Source organism: Lampris incognitus, chromosome 2 (genome assembly GCF_029633865.1).
Source record: "Lampris incognitus isolate fLamInc1 chromosome 2, fLamInc1.hap2, whole genome shotgun sequence".
Lineage (NCBI taxonomy): Eukaryota > Metazoa > Chordata > Actinopteri > Lampriformes > Lampridae > Lampris > Lampris incognitus.
Window position 1 is genome coordinate 9,396,424 of NC_079212.1, and position 13,507 is coordinate 9,409,930.

At 45.7% G+C, this 13,507-nt stretch overlaps 1 protein-coding gene across 1 annotated transcript in view; it reads left to right on the forward strand.

Moving 5' to 3' along the window:
- The window catches only part of LOC130108276 (hemicentin-2-like), a 29,662-nt gene extending 16,542 nt beyond the window's left edge, over positions 1–13,120 (forward strand). The window contains exons 7-15 of the mRNA XM_056275166.1: positions 3,295–3,588; positions 4,111–4,383; positions 4,470–4,584; positions 7,349–7,506; positions 11,359–11,460; positions 11,646–11,714; positions 11,982–12,041; positions 12,769–12,837; positions 12,985–13,120. Coding sequence (XP_056131141.1) covers positions 3,295–3,588; positions 4,111–4,383; positions 4,470–4,584; positions 7,349–7,506; positions 11,359–11,460; positions 11,646–11,714; positions 11,982–12,041; positions 12,769–12,837; positions 12,985–13,043 — 1,199 coding nt within the window. The 3' untranslated portion in view covers positions 13,044–13,120. The remainder of the gene's footprint in view (positions 1–3,294; positions 3,589–4,110; positions 4,384–4,469; positions 4,585–7,348; positions 7,507–11,358; positions 11,461–11,645; positions 11,715–11,981; positions 12,042–12,768; positions 12,838–12,984) is intronic.
- The last annotated feature ends 387 nt before the right edge of the window (positions 13,121–13,507 follow it).

Consider the following 13,507-nt stretch of genomic DNA (forward strand, 5'->3'; position numbering starts at 1 on the left):
TGATCCTCCCATGCGCTACGTCCCCCTGGCGAAACTCCTCACCATCAGGGGAAAAGAAGCGGCTGGTGACTCCACATGTATCGGAGGAGGCATGCGGTAGTCTGCAGCCCAGCCCTCCCCGGATCGGCAGAGAGGGTGGAGCAGCGACCGGGAAGAGTGGGGTAATTGTGCCCCTGAGCAAGGCAGTGGAAAGAAGAACTGGAGTTGGTCCCCGGGCGCTGCAGCCGCCCACTGCTCCCATACAATAGGATGAGGTACATGCAGAGAACACATTTCATTGTAAGAATACAATGAAATAGTGTATTTATACATGGTCCCGAATATGATAAACACAAAATTAAAATGGGAAAATGAACACTCCATCCCCTCTAATCTACAAAAAATGTGGGAACTGCAATAAAAAAAAGAAAAAAGAAAAAATACATTCATTTGAACCCCCCCCCCCCGGTGATTTCTCAGTAATGTAGTTGAAACCTTTATAACCGATGGCTGTGAAATAAACCTCTAGCATCACGTCGTCATCTGGAAGGCTCACCTGTTTCTGTGTTTGGCATTATAGCGGTAATCTTCAGCAGTGGTCTCCGCTCTGGAGGTGGAGAAGGCTGAGGTAGCAGAGGGTCCTGGTGGACTAATGTCTCTGCCGGGCACCTCAGTGTGGAGTCAAGTCGTGAAACGTCGCCCCGCGAAAGTTGCTATTCACTCAAGCTCATGTACCGTTAACCCCGCGCAGAAAAAGAAATCTGGTAACGTTACTGGTACCGGAGCCGGGGGTAATATCAAGGCGGTAAAGACGAAGCTGGTGAGTGCTTTTGCCGCCAAGTTCGCACCAGACCTAGATGCTGACACTCTATCTGGGCATCTTAAAGATAAATTGGCCGTGATGTTATCTGTCAAAAGACGGACTCTGTACACAGTAGATTTGGCTCATTTGAAATATCTGCTGAATGCAATGAGGTTGGAGAAATGTACAATGCGGAGCTCTGGCCTGAAGGGGCGCTTGTCCGGCAGTATTACGAGCCGCGCAGGGGCGGAGTCATAGGGTCAAACACTGCTTTTGCTGCGGGGGGGGGGAGGGGTGAGTATGCCTGCTGGTGATATGGTCACTCACTAGTCTTGCTAAATGACCATTCGGGTTTTGTCACACAACTGTCGTGGCCTGCGTCTGGGCCAGAGCGCAGGGGATAAAGCTCGCCGCATAGTTGTTGAAAACCTCTTGGAGGAACTGTGACATACTATGTATGCGAGAGACATTTTTAGCAAAGCAAGAGCTGGAAAAACTAAACTCCTTCAATGAGAACTTTCATGGGGCTGGGGAGTCTACAACTGACCTTAGTGTGGGAATAATCAGAGGCAGGGTACCAGGGGCTGTGGCTAGTCTAAAAATGAGCAAGCCATGGGGGCAGATTCCATGGCTAGGAAGTGATCCTGCTAATTTTAGGAAAGAAGTGAGAGCCCTCAGCAACTATAAAACATCTCTACCATGTACTGTTGATGGTATCTCCGGCACAGACAATATTGCTGAGTTATGGCGACAGCAGTATAGTACCTTATTCAACTGTGTCCACAGTGATCTGTATAAGGTGGGCAATACTGAGAGTGATGATTCAATGGTGATGATGTCACATGAGGTGTACCAAGCTACAAACAAGCTGTCTGTTAACAAGGCAAGTGGTTTAGATCATGTTACTGCTGAACACCTTAAATACGCCGGTCCGAGGATAGCTCCTCTCCTTGCTGTCTGTTTTACTGGCTTTATGGTCCATGGCTTGTTACCAGACTCGGTGTTGTCTGTACTGTTAGTGCCCGTCATTAAGGACAAAGCTGGTAAAGTACGCAGCCTAGATACCTACAGGCCTATAGCTCTAGCCAGCATACTGTCAGAAGTCCTAGAAAGAATCCTGCTGGATAGAGTGTCTGAGTTTATCAGCTCCACAGATAACCAGTTTGGTTTTAAAGCTAAACATGGCACTGACTTATATATATACGCCTTAAAGGAAATTACTAACAAATACAGAGGCCAAAACTCATCGGTTCTGACGTGTTTTATTGATGCTTCTAAAGCTTTTCATCGGGTTAATCACAGAAAGTTGTTTGTTAAATTGAGTCAAAAGAGGGGTGCCTAAATACATTGTGAGAATTCTGGCTTATTGGTATGCCCACCAGACTATGCAGGTGAAATGGGGTAATAGTGTTTCAGCCCCATTTTGGGGTCAGCAATGGTATCAGACAAGGGGGACTTCTGCCTCCAGTTCTCTACAATTTATATATTGATGATTTGTCCAAGCAGCTGAAAGCCTGTAACACTGGATGCATGATGGGTAATAGCTTGGTGAACCCTATTATGTATGCGGATGACCTTGTCGTTCTTAGTCCCTGTAGCGCCGGTCTCCAGCAGCTCCTTGATATACGTTCTGTGTATGGTGTGGATCATGATATCAAATACAATGCTAGTAAGAGTGTTGTCATGATCTACAGAACCAAAGAGGTCAATCATCTAAAATTTACTGATGTTAAATGGTCTGATAATAATCTTGGGGTATGTAATAAGGTGAAATATCTCGGGCACTGTATTACTGAACAAATGACAGACGATGATGATATTTACAGGCAATGCCGCATGATGTATGCGCAAGCAAACCACTCTGTCACGCAAGTTTGGTGTGTGTTCAGTTAGTGTGAAGATGTCTCTGTTCAGAGCATATTGTACACCACTCTACACTGCACACCTGTGGTCTAACTATAAAAAAGCAAGCTTACAGAGGCTTCGAGTAGCTTATAACGATGCTATGAGAACACTACTAGGAAGACCTAGATGGTGTCGTGCAAGTGAGATGTTTGTGGCTGCAGGAGTCAACACCTTTCAGGCTCTTCTAAGAAATCTCATGTATAAATGTATTTGCCGGCTCAATGACTGATAATGTAACCATTAACAGTTTAACTAATATAAGATTCAGTGCCACACGCTACCAGTCCCGGCAGTGGGACCACTGGTATAGCTGCCTTCTTATAAGACGCTGATTTGTTCCATTTGTGTTATTTTATTGTGTTTACTCTGTGTGTTGTCTGGGGTTTGTCTTTTACCTATTTGTCTTTGTCTGTTATGGACCCTGAGTCTGCAGTCTGCAATAAAGTTTTTTGAATTTGAATTGCAGCTGGATGGATTAAGGGGGGGGGGGACTTTTCTGCCTACATTTCCACTCCATAAAAGATGCCATTGGCTGTGAAACTATATTGATGTCCTGTGACATTAACGTTTTAGCAGACACTGTGACTGATCCGTGTCCGTGTCTTCAGAGCGGCCTGTCCCGTCCTTGGCCCTGAGGAGCCCGTGGCAGGACGTCTTTCCCTCTGAAGAGGTGAAGCTGAGCTGTGGCGTCCAGAGCAGCAACGCTGAATGGATTTACAAATGGTTCAAAGACAGCCAAGCGGTTCAGATGGACGACTCCGTGTCTCAGAGTTCAGACGGAGCGTCTCTGGCCATCTCCTCCGCTTCTGACGAACACCGGGGAACGTACTCGTGTCGAGGGCGACATCGAAGCCGGCCCGTCAGCACTAAAACAAGTGATGGGCTTTTACTTGAAGTCTACGGTGAGTTTTAGATGGTTGTTTATCTGTATTTTTCGTTTCGGTTGGTTTATATTGTATGTCGAAGGGCTACAACGACGTTGAGAATTCGGCAATAAGACACATAAGCAAGTTCATGGACACTTTGACTTGGTGGAGATATCATGAGGGTTAACATTTGGACATTTTGAATACTGGTGAAGAAAGACAACAAAAAATGTATTTCTCCTGGTCCACTTGCACAATTTAAGTAACAGTTTGTTGAATTTATATTATTTGAATTATAAAAGTATACTAACTATACAGCTAGAATTCGTCGAGCGCACTATTGGTACACATTGCCTCCTTGCGCCGCAGCTTTTCCTCTTGCATGTGTTAAACCTCCACTCTCCTGAGAGCATGCCGTTTCAGGTTTCATTGTTTTTGTGCATTTATCTGAGCAATGACAATAAATCTGAATGGACTTGAATTTTAATTTACATTACAGTGTAATCTTTCTCTAAATGTTGACCCAGCAACGGCAACGGCCTTCTTACTCACCCTCAGATCAAATACCCCGGGCCCTACTGACCCAAGAGCCAGGATATGAAGACATGTATGCGGAGGAAACCGTGTCCTTCAGCTGTAACGTTAACGTCTCAGGCGGTTGGGAGTATCTGTGGTACAAAGAGGAAACTCGTCTCACCACCGCCAGAAGCAGGCACACCATCATGTCTGTCGTCCCGGCGAACACGGGAGCGTATCGATGCAAAGCCAAAAGAGGCCAGACAAACGCCTTACAGTCCGACCTGAGCAAGTCTTCGAACATCAGAGTTCGAGGTAAGCTGCTGGGGACTTGGGTTTTTTTTTTGTAAGTGTGCAGTAATGTAATTGAGTCATGCAGATGTGTAACCGTGTGTTTGCAGTGCGTCCGATGGCTGTGGTGGTGCTGTTAAACGGCTGGTCCGAAGCTTTTTCCACAGATACTCTGGTGCTCAGGTGTGTGGTGCAGGAAAGCCAATACACCTGGAACTACACCTGGTATGTGGCACATGTCATGTCTTATGTGTACTTGTGTACTTAACAAATACTTTACAAGTATGTAGAGCTTGAATAACACTAAATCAAGTACTGTAAAGTAGACAATGATGAGTTACTTGAGACCAGACTGTTTCGTGCCATGTTCATGAACCAGTGTCTAATGATTACTTCCTGGATATCAGCATAATGGCCACTTACTTAATGAACTGCTCCTCATTAGCTCTGACGCTGGTGTTAAATGGCATGAAACGGGGCGTCCGGGTGGCGTAGCGGTCTATTCCACTGCCTACCAACATGGTGATCGTCGGTTCAAATCCCCGTGTTACCTCCGGCTTGGTTGGGCGTCCCCACAGACACAGTTGTCTGTGTTTGCGGGTGGGAAGCCAGATGTGGGTATGTGTCCTGGTCGCTGCGCTAGCGCCTCGTCTGGTCAGTCGGGGCGCCTGTTTGGGGGGGGGGACTGGGGGGAATAGCGTGATCCTCCCACGTGCTACGTCCCCCTGGTGAAACTCCTCGCTGTCAGGTAAAATGTAGCGGCTGGCGACTCCACATGTATGGGAGGAGGCATGTGGTAGTCTGCAGCCCTCCCCGGCTTGGCAGAGGGGTGGAGCAGCGACCGGGACGGCTCGGAAGAGTGGGGTAATTGGCCAAGTACAATTGGGGAGCAAAAGGGGGGGGGGTGGCATGTAATCAAAAACAAATCGTTATTTCCTTATTACCGCCATACTAGTTACTTAGGTTTTATGTTTTTAATCACTGGCCCTTTACTCTGCATCTTAATTTATCGGCCTCCTAATTCAGCTAGTTTTAGCTCTGAGTTTCTGACCTTCTATCTATCGTCATGCCAAATATGACAGGGTGCCTATCCTTGGCGATTTTAATATTCATGTGTGTTGTCCCCCCCATCCCCCGACTTCACATTTTTTTGGATCTTATAGACTCTTTTAACCTCATTCAATCTGTTTAAGGGGCCACACATTTCCAAAGGTCACATTTTAGACCTTGTACTCTCCTCTGGTTTCTCTCTCCAGCGTCTTAATCCAGTGGCTATGCCTGTAACTGACCATAAAGCTGTCGTTTTCAGAGTTTCACTACAGCTCGCTTATTCCTCGTCACTATCCTAAAACACGCTCTCGCATTCTCAACGCTTGTTCTGCAGTTAAATTCAGTGATGCTTTTAAGTCAGCATCCTTTAACCCCTCTATATCCCTCCTCAATCCAGATGCACTGTTAAATCCATTCAATGATCAGTGCCCATCCATCCTTGACCATATTGCACCATGTAAAACTAGGAAGCAAAACTCAGATAACCTCCCCTAGCTGAATGATCATACACATGCTCAGAATGACAATGGAGGGTCAACGAGTCTGTATTAGCACATAACACCCTTACAAACCCACTGTTAATTTACCAGAAGGCCGTCAAGGATGCGAGATCAGCGTACTTCTCTGAACTGGTATCAAGAAATAACTACAACCCCAAAGTTCTCTTCAGGGTAATTGATTCTGTTATTAATGGTCCCTCCACTTCTCTTTTTCAACCTGATGTTGAGTTTTCAGAAAATTTCCTCACGCATTTTGTCAATAAGGTGGAGAATATCAGGTCCTAAATCCAGCCTGGCTCTTGCATTCGTTCATTCCCCATGTTAATTCTGCATCTTTCACCCAATTCAACCAGTTACAATTTCAGTGTTAGAGACTGCAGTCTCCAATATGAACTTGACTTGTACATCGGGGAAACGAAACAGACGCTGGCCAAGAGGATGGCACAACACAGGAGAGCAAACACGTCAGGCCAGGACCCCACAGTCTACACCATCTACAGGCCAGTGGCCACTCTTTCAGGGATGAGGATGTGCACATCCTTGATAGGGAGGAACGCTGGTTTGAACGGGAAGTCAAAAGAGGCCATCTATGTGACGAGAGAATGACCATCCCAGAACTGGGGGGGGGGGGGGGGGCTAAGAGTACCGCTGTCACTATCTTACAATGCTGTGATTGCAAACATTCCCAAATCCTCTGTGAATAGTGAACATGGCCATTTTGACTTCAGTTAATGGTTATGACAATATGCATATCAAACCAATCGCTAGTTTCAGTTGTGATACAACTGTGCCGGTTTCGGTCGTTGTACAACTGTATTGTTTGTAAGGGTGGGGGTACCTGCAGTCAGCCGAGACTGGCAAAGGCAATTAGACGAGTGCAACGTTTCTGCCACTAAACGTTGTGTGGGTGGGAGAAACGTTGCACAGTTAGGTGGGGGAAACGTTGCACAATTAGACAAATGCACAATTAAACATTGTGTGGATGGGAGAAACGTTGCACAATTAGACGAGTGCAACGTTTCTCCCACCAAACCAGATGAACTGATTCAACTTTCTGGGATTTCCTTACCAGGATTATTGAGCATGCATCAAGACATCAAGTATGATGCACTATTTTACCGGAGGGGACACAAAAATACTAATATGGTGGAAAAAGGAAGTAATTCATTAATTAATATGAATTAGTTAATTAGGAGTGGTCATTGTGAATATTCACAGATATCTAGGAAGAAATCATGACCGGTTCATTAACATGGTATCAAACAGTCTGTTCTTGAGTAACTTACTATTATTTACTTTATAGTATTGGATTCAGAGTTATTCAGGCTCTGCTTGTTAACTGTTAACACTTTGTTCCTCATTTATTCTCTACTCGTTCCTTTGTAAATACTCAGGATTTAGTGTACAGTATTGTAAAGTGTTGGCAAAATCTCACACAGGTTCAGAGAAAAAGAGGAGATACCGCTGTTTCATTCTGACCAGCACCTAGTCACGCCTCAGGATGACCCTCAGCAGAGCCAGTACACCTGCAAGGGCGTCCGCACAGGGCGGCCATCTTATTCGACCCTGAGCGAACCCTTCAAGACCAAGAACCTCCGTGAGTATGACCCGGGGCGGGGGGCGGGGGGGGGTGTCTACACTGAGTAAATACATTTGCATTATTGAGACAGTTTGTCTGAAGTTTCATCACAGCCACTCAGATATGACGCAATTATGGAAAGTCTGCCCAGCTGGACTGTTATCGTGGGTTTGAAAACATTTCGCCGCTCATCCACCTGGCTTTCTCAGTCCAGACGCGCGGTGGGAGAAACCTTCGGCTTTTATTCCTGTGGAGATGATGCTCGTCTTGCTGAAAGAGGACGTGGCTGAGGACAGTTTGTTCTGTAGGTGCCTTACTTTGAACACCGCCAGTCTCTCATCGTTCCTCCAGCTTGTGGATGGGTTGGAGGAGAGAACTGTCAGCATGGGGATGCCTCGGAAACTTGTACCAGATTTTATTTCAAGAAATTATCAGGGAAAAACAAGATACAATCCGCAAATATGAGTTTTCATGGCAGAACTATCAGATATTATTTACTTTCCTTCACATGAAGGTTTTCGTCCTTCCTTCAGTGAACATGGCCAGGTAGATGTAATCCTGGTTGTTAACCATTTGTGAAGCCTTTTGCGAAATAGAAATCTATACCTGTTTGGATGTATGGAGGTCAGTCAAGTCAATTTTATTTGTATAGCCCAATATCTCAAATTACAAATTTGCCTCAAGGGCTTTACAGCAACACAGCATCCTGTCCTTAGACCCTCACATCGGATAAGGAACAACTCCCCCCCCAAAAAAACCTCTTTAACAGGGAGAAAAAATAGGAGGAAACCTCAGGGAGAGCAACAGAGGAGGGATCTCTCTCCCAAGACGGACAATGTGCAATGGATGTTGTGTTTACACAATTTACACAATACAACATTGAAAGAGGACAACAGAATTATAATGGAATTATAACATATATGATGAATATGTTGAGGGGGGTGCCAAGCAGTGTCCAGACGCCACTGGAACAGCCCAGGACCCGAGCCACACGACCACCATCACCATGGAGACCTGACAGGAGGAGGACAGACTGCACGTGCACACAAGGGAGACTCATATCACACCATTCACACACAAGAAGAGAAAGGAGAAGACATCCTTCAGAGAGAGAGAAAAGACATGTGAGAGAAGAGAACACTTTGCAATAGTCATAATCTATATGCTATAATCTGGCTGGCAGAACAGTGGTTGGTAAATTCATTGAGACAGAAACCGACCCGCCATCCAGTACAGCTTGCGAAGCACCCAACTTAAAGGCAACTAATTGTAGGCTACGGCAAAAAGGCGAGTTTGAAGTTTGGATTTAAACGACTCAACAGCCTCTGATTGTCTGATGGCAGCAGGCAGGTTATTCCACAAGCACGGGGCCTGATAGGAAAAGGCCCTGCCACCAGCTGACTTCTTCTTAACTTTGGGTACACACAGGAGCCCTGTATTTTGAGAGTGGAGAGCTCGAGATGGAATGTACGGTTTAAGGAGATCAGACAGGTAAGATGGGGCAAGTCCATTTAGGATTTTATAAGTCAGCAGAAGCACCTCGTATTCTGATCTAACATGGATAGGAAGCCAATGAAGGGAGGAAAGAATTGGTGTAATATGGTCCAATGTTCTAGATTTAGTTAGGACTCTAGCTGCAGCATTCTGAACCATCTGAAGAGTTTTAGTGCTAGAATGTGGCAGACCTGAAAACAGAACATTACAGCAATCAAGTCTGGATGAAACAAATGCATGTGTTAGAGTCTCTGTGTCAGCCATGGACAGGAAAGACCAAATTTTAGCTATATTACACAAGTGAAAAAAGGCAGTCTTGGTGATTTCTTTAAGGTGCTTATCAAAGGAAAGGCCGGGGTCAAACATAACACCAAGATTTTGGGCTGCCCCACCTCGTGAAACCACAGAGTTGTTGCTTGTTATCGTTACTTGATCAGACTGTGTCTAGTAGGGTCAAAGAGGCTATGACAAACGCCCAATGAGGATAACCACACTGGGTGTTTGCCAAAGCCAGGAAGACGCCCTAACAGTTCACCAGCTGGTCAAAGAGAGGGGAAGGACAACAGGGTGCCTGAGCGTAAACCAGATTCAGATTCAGACAGCTTTATTTATCCCAGAAGGGCAATTCAGTGCTGTGGTGATTCTGTATGTGGCGGGAGTGTCTGAACAGTTGAGACGCATATTTACCAAACACCGCGTCTCAGTTGCTTTCAAACCCCAAAACACGCTGTGCCGGAAGTTGGTTCACCCCAAGGATCGCGTCCCCCCGACAAAAACACAGCAATACAGTGTACGCTGTTAAGTGCCGGGAGGATTGCCGTGACGATTGCCGTGACTTGCACATCGGGGAACCTAAACAAGCAAGCAAACAAAATTTTATTCATATAGCACTTTTAAAAACATGGCCTGGCGGCCTGTCCAGGGTGTCTCCCCGCCTGCTGCCCAGTGACTGCTGGGATAGGCTCCAGCATCCCCGCGACCCCGAGTAAGGATACGTGGTTTGGATAATGGATGGATGGACAGTTACAAAGTGCTTTACACTCAATACACAAAATACGAGTAAATACATAAAATAAATTGAATGAATAGAAGACATGGCATCGGGAGTAACAGACCAAACTAAAAATGAAGCAAAACAGAAGTCGAGGTGGGGATCTATAAAAAGGCTTGCCTGAAACGACGGGTTTTTAGACGCCGCTTAAAACAGTCCAAAGATTCAGCGAATCTACTGGATTGGGGAAGGTTATTCCAGAGGCTTGGAGCTAAAACTGCAAAGGCGCGGTCACCTTTTGTTTTGCGGTTGGAGCGGGGAATGATAAAAGACCGAGGTTTGAGGATCACAGTGGTCGGGAAGCGGAATGAGGAACGAGAAGATCAGGAATGTAACTGGGGGCAAGATCATGCAGTGCTTCAAATGTAATCAATAAGACCTTATAGATTATTTTGAATTTTACAGGAAGCCAATTGAGAGATGCAAGAATAGGGGTAATATGGGACCTACACCTAGTTCTGGTTAGTAGTCTAGTAAACAGATGCTGGCCAAGAGGACCGCACAACACAGGAGAGCTAACACGTCAGGCCAGGACTCCACAGTCTGCACCATCTACAGGCCGGTGGCCACTCTTTCAAGGATGAGGATGTGACCATCCTTCATAGGGAGGAACGCTGGTTTGAATGAGGAGTCAAAGAGGCCATCTATGTGACGAGGGAATGACCATCCCTGAACTGAGGGGGGGCCTAAGGGCCCAGACAAACCAAACCGACTAGCGGCGACGAAGGCCGACTGTTGCGTCGCCTCACGTTGCCTGCCATCTGGGCCAAAAAGTAGCAAATGAGCACACCGCAAAGACTACAGCTGACAGCCATCTAGCATGGACATTCTGCACTGATTCGCTAAGCTGAACAGCCAGTCGGAGGGATCTATCTCACCAACGGGCTCCGCTGATTCAACATGCCGAGTCGGCCCGAAAAACTGCCGATAGGGGTCCGACTAGTGCTGATGGTGCAGGACACACTGCAAAAACTAGGGTCACAGACGCTCACCCACGGCCCGACATTGGCCGACCATTGACCTGGTGTGTCAGGGCCCTAAGACTACATCTGTCACCATCTTACAATGCGGCGCTTGCAAACATTCCCCAACCCTCTGTGAACAGTACACATGGCCACTGAAACTCCAGTTAATGGTCACACCCATATTTACATATGAAACTGGTCATTGGTTTGGGTGGTTATACCACTGTATTGTTTATAAGGGTGGGGATACCAGCAGTCAGTTGAGAATGAAGAGGTCACTTAGATGAAATGTTTCTGTCACTAAATGTTATGTCCAGATGAACTGAGTCACCTTTCTCTCTCTCTCCTCTTTGCCCACAGTTTTGAAGAGGCGGCTGCTTCTGTCCATCTCTGGTGTGCTTTTCTTTGGCATCATCTTTGTCGCCGTTGGCTGCATTGTCCTGAGAGCCACCCGCAAACAAGGTTTTGTTTTTTATCTTTATGGATGAAAAAAGAACTACTGTTAAATGTCAACACAATAAAGTAGCTTGTCTTTAAAAAAAAACCGCCCGCCATTAAAGTAACAGAATGTAATCGAACTGATCCTTATTGACAGGTCACTGCAGCCACAGTAAGGCGACACACTTGTATTATTTATTCTCTTTCAGCTGAAGAGTCCACGAATCTAGAAGAGCCCGACTTGTTCCTCACCATGGCTGAGCTGAAGGCACGCGATGGTACGCCGGCACAACTTCGTCAGTTTTTTGTTTTTTTTTTGTTGTTGTTGTTGTTCATGCAACTGGTTTCTGTTAACGCTATCGATGTAACACCACGAGAGACTTTGCTACAGAGCGTTAATGCTGAAACCCCTGCATGTAAACTTGTATGGCTGATGTTTGGAGGGTAAATGGGTGGATTGGGCGTGTGTGAGAGGGTCTTCTGGGGTTTACTTCCCCTCTGGTCTGGGTTAACACTGCAGGTAAACACCCTCTTCCTGCCCACAGATGCACCCTGCCCACTGGCTGAATACATCACAGAAGAACAACTGATTAGATCTGCTGAAGGTAAACAGGGAACAAATCAGTGCGGTGGAGAAAGACAATGCTTTCATTTACAGGCCATTCATTTCACAGAAATAACCACATTTTATATATATATATATATATGTGTGTGTGTGTGTGTGTGTGTGTGTGTGTATATATGTACACTAGATGTAACTGAACTATGGTTATGCTACACAGAAGGGCATTTAATATTCACCTTATATTCAGATTTAACAGATTACTGTTAATCACTGAGGCACAAATGATTCGAAACACTTGTGTCTGGTACAATGTGAATTTATCCCATACAGTGTTTGGTGTAAATTATATTTAAAATCCCATTATAATGACGAGGAAGCAAACTAGAGCTGTTGAAAAGACCCTATTTTACTCCAAAGTTACTCAGTTATTTCTGTGTAATTAAACATCCTGTCATTGAAAGGGTTACCAAAGTTTTTTTTTTTTTTTAATCCTAACATTGAATTAAGTGATAATTGTTTTTGGGGCATCCTGATTGCTCAACTGTGCACACTGCAACCTTACAAGACAGATCCGGCTTACAGACTGAAACCGAACCACAACTTCCTGTATTGCTTGTTGTTGCCCTCTTTCACGCCACCCTGCCTTTCCTGTCAGAATCTTCTGAAAAAAAGGGTTAAAAAATACTTTGAGGCGTGACATTTCACCACTCATCTGACAGATGACCACAGTCGTGTGCGTGTGTGCTATTTCCGTGACAATTTAACAGATGGCGAGGACAACGGCGCCGTCTGCAGTGAGACGACACCCCTTCCCATAAGTTCCCCAGAGGACCAGGGTAATACACAGTCACGTTACAAACACACGTTCCCCATGAAGCCAGCTCTCTCTGATGGGTGGCATTTGCCAGGTCATCCCCCTGGAAGAGATTATGTGACACGGATCCATCTTTTTGCATCTCTTGTCTTTCTCCTTCTCTTTCCAGAGGGGACATCCGAGAGCCTGGGCCATGCAGACAACGGTGGTCTAACGTCCTTCAAGTAATGACTCGTGTGTTTGTGGTGTTTCTGCGTCATTGTTGAAGACAAGAAAGACTGGGACATGCTCGTTCTAGATGCAGGTTTACTGACCCAACGTTTCAAGCCGGAGTCCTCGTATCGGCCTTGTACAGGAAAAAAAAAAACTGCCTTAAATAGGTAATATGCTTCATTATCCGACACCTGCCGCCAACCCTCGATAATATATACAATACGCAGCACAAAACGACAATCAGTTGCCCCGGTGGGCTGCGCCACAGCACACACGAAACACAAGACAAACAACAATTAGTTCCCCCAAAAGGGTTGTATGTAATCAAAAATAAAATACACACACACATATTGCATTGTGGGCAAATGGGTAACTCGGCATATTACCTATTAAAGTATATTTCGATGCTCATTTCGTGTTGAAAGGAGCCAGCTGAGGTGGTTCGGGCATCTGATTAGGATGCCTCCTGGGGCGCCTTC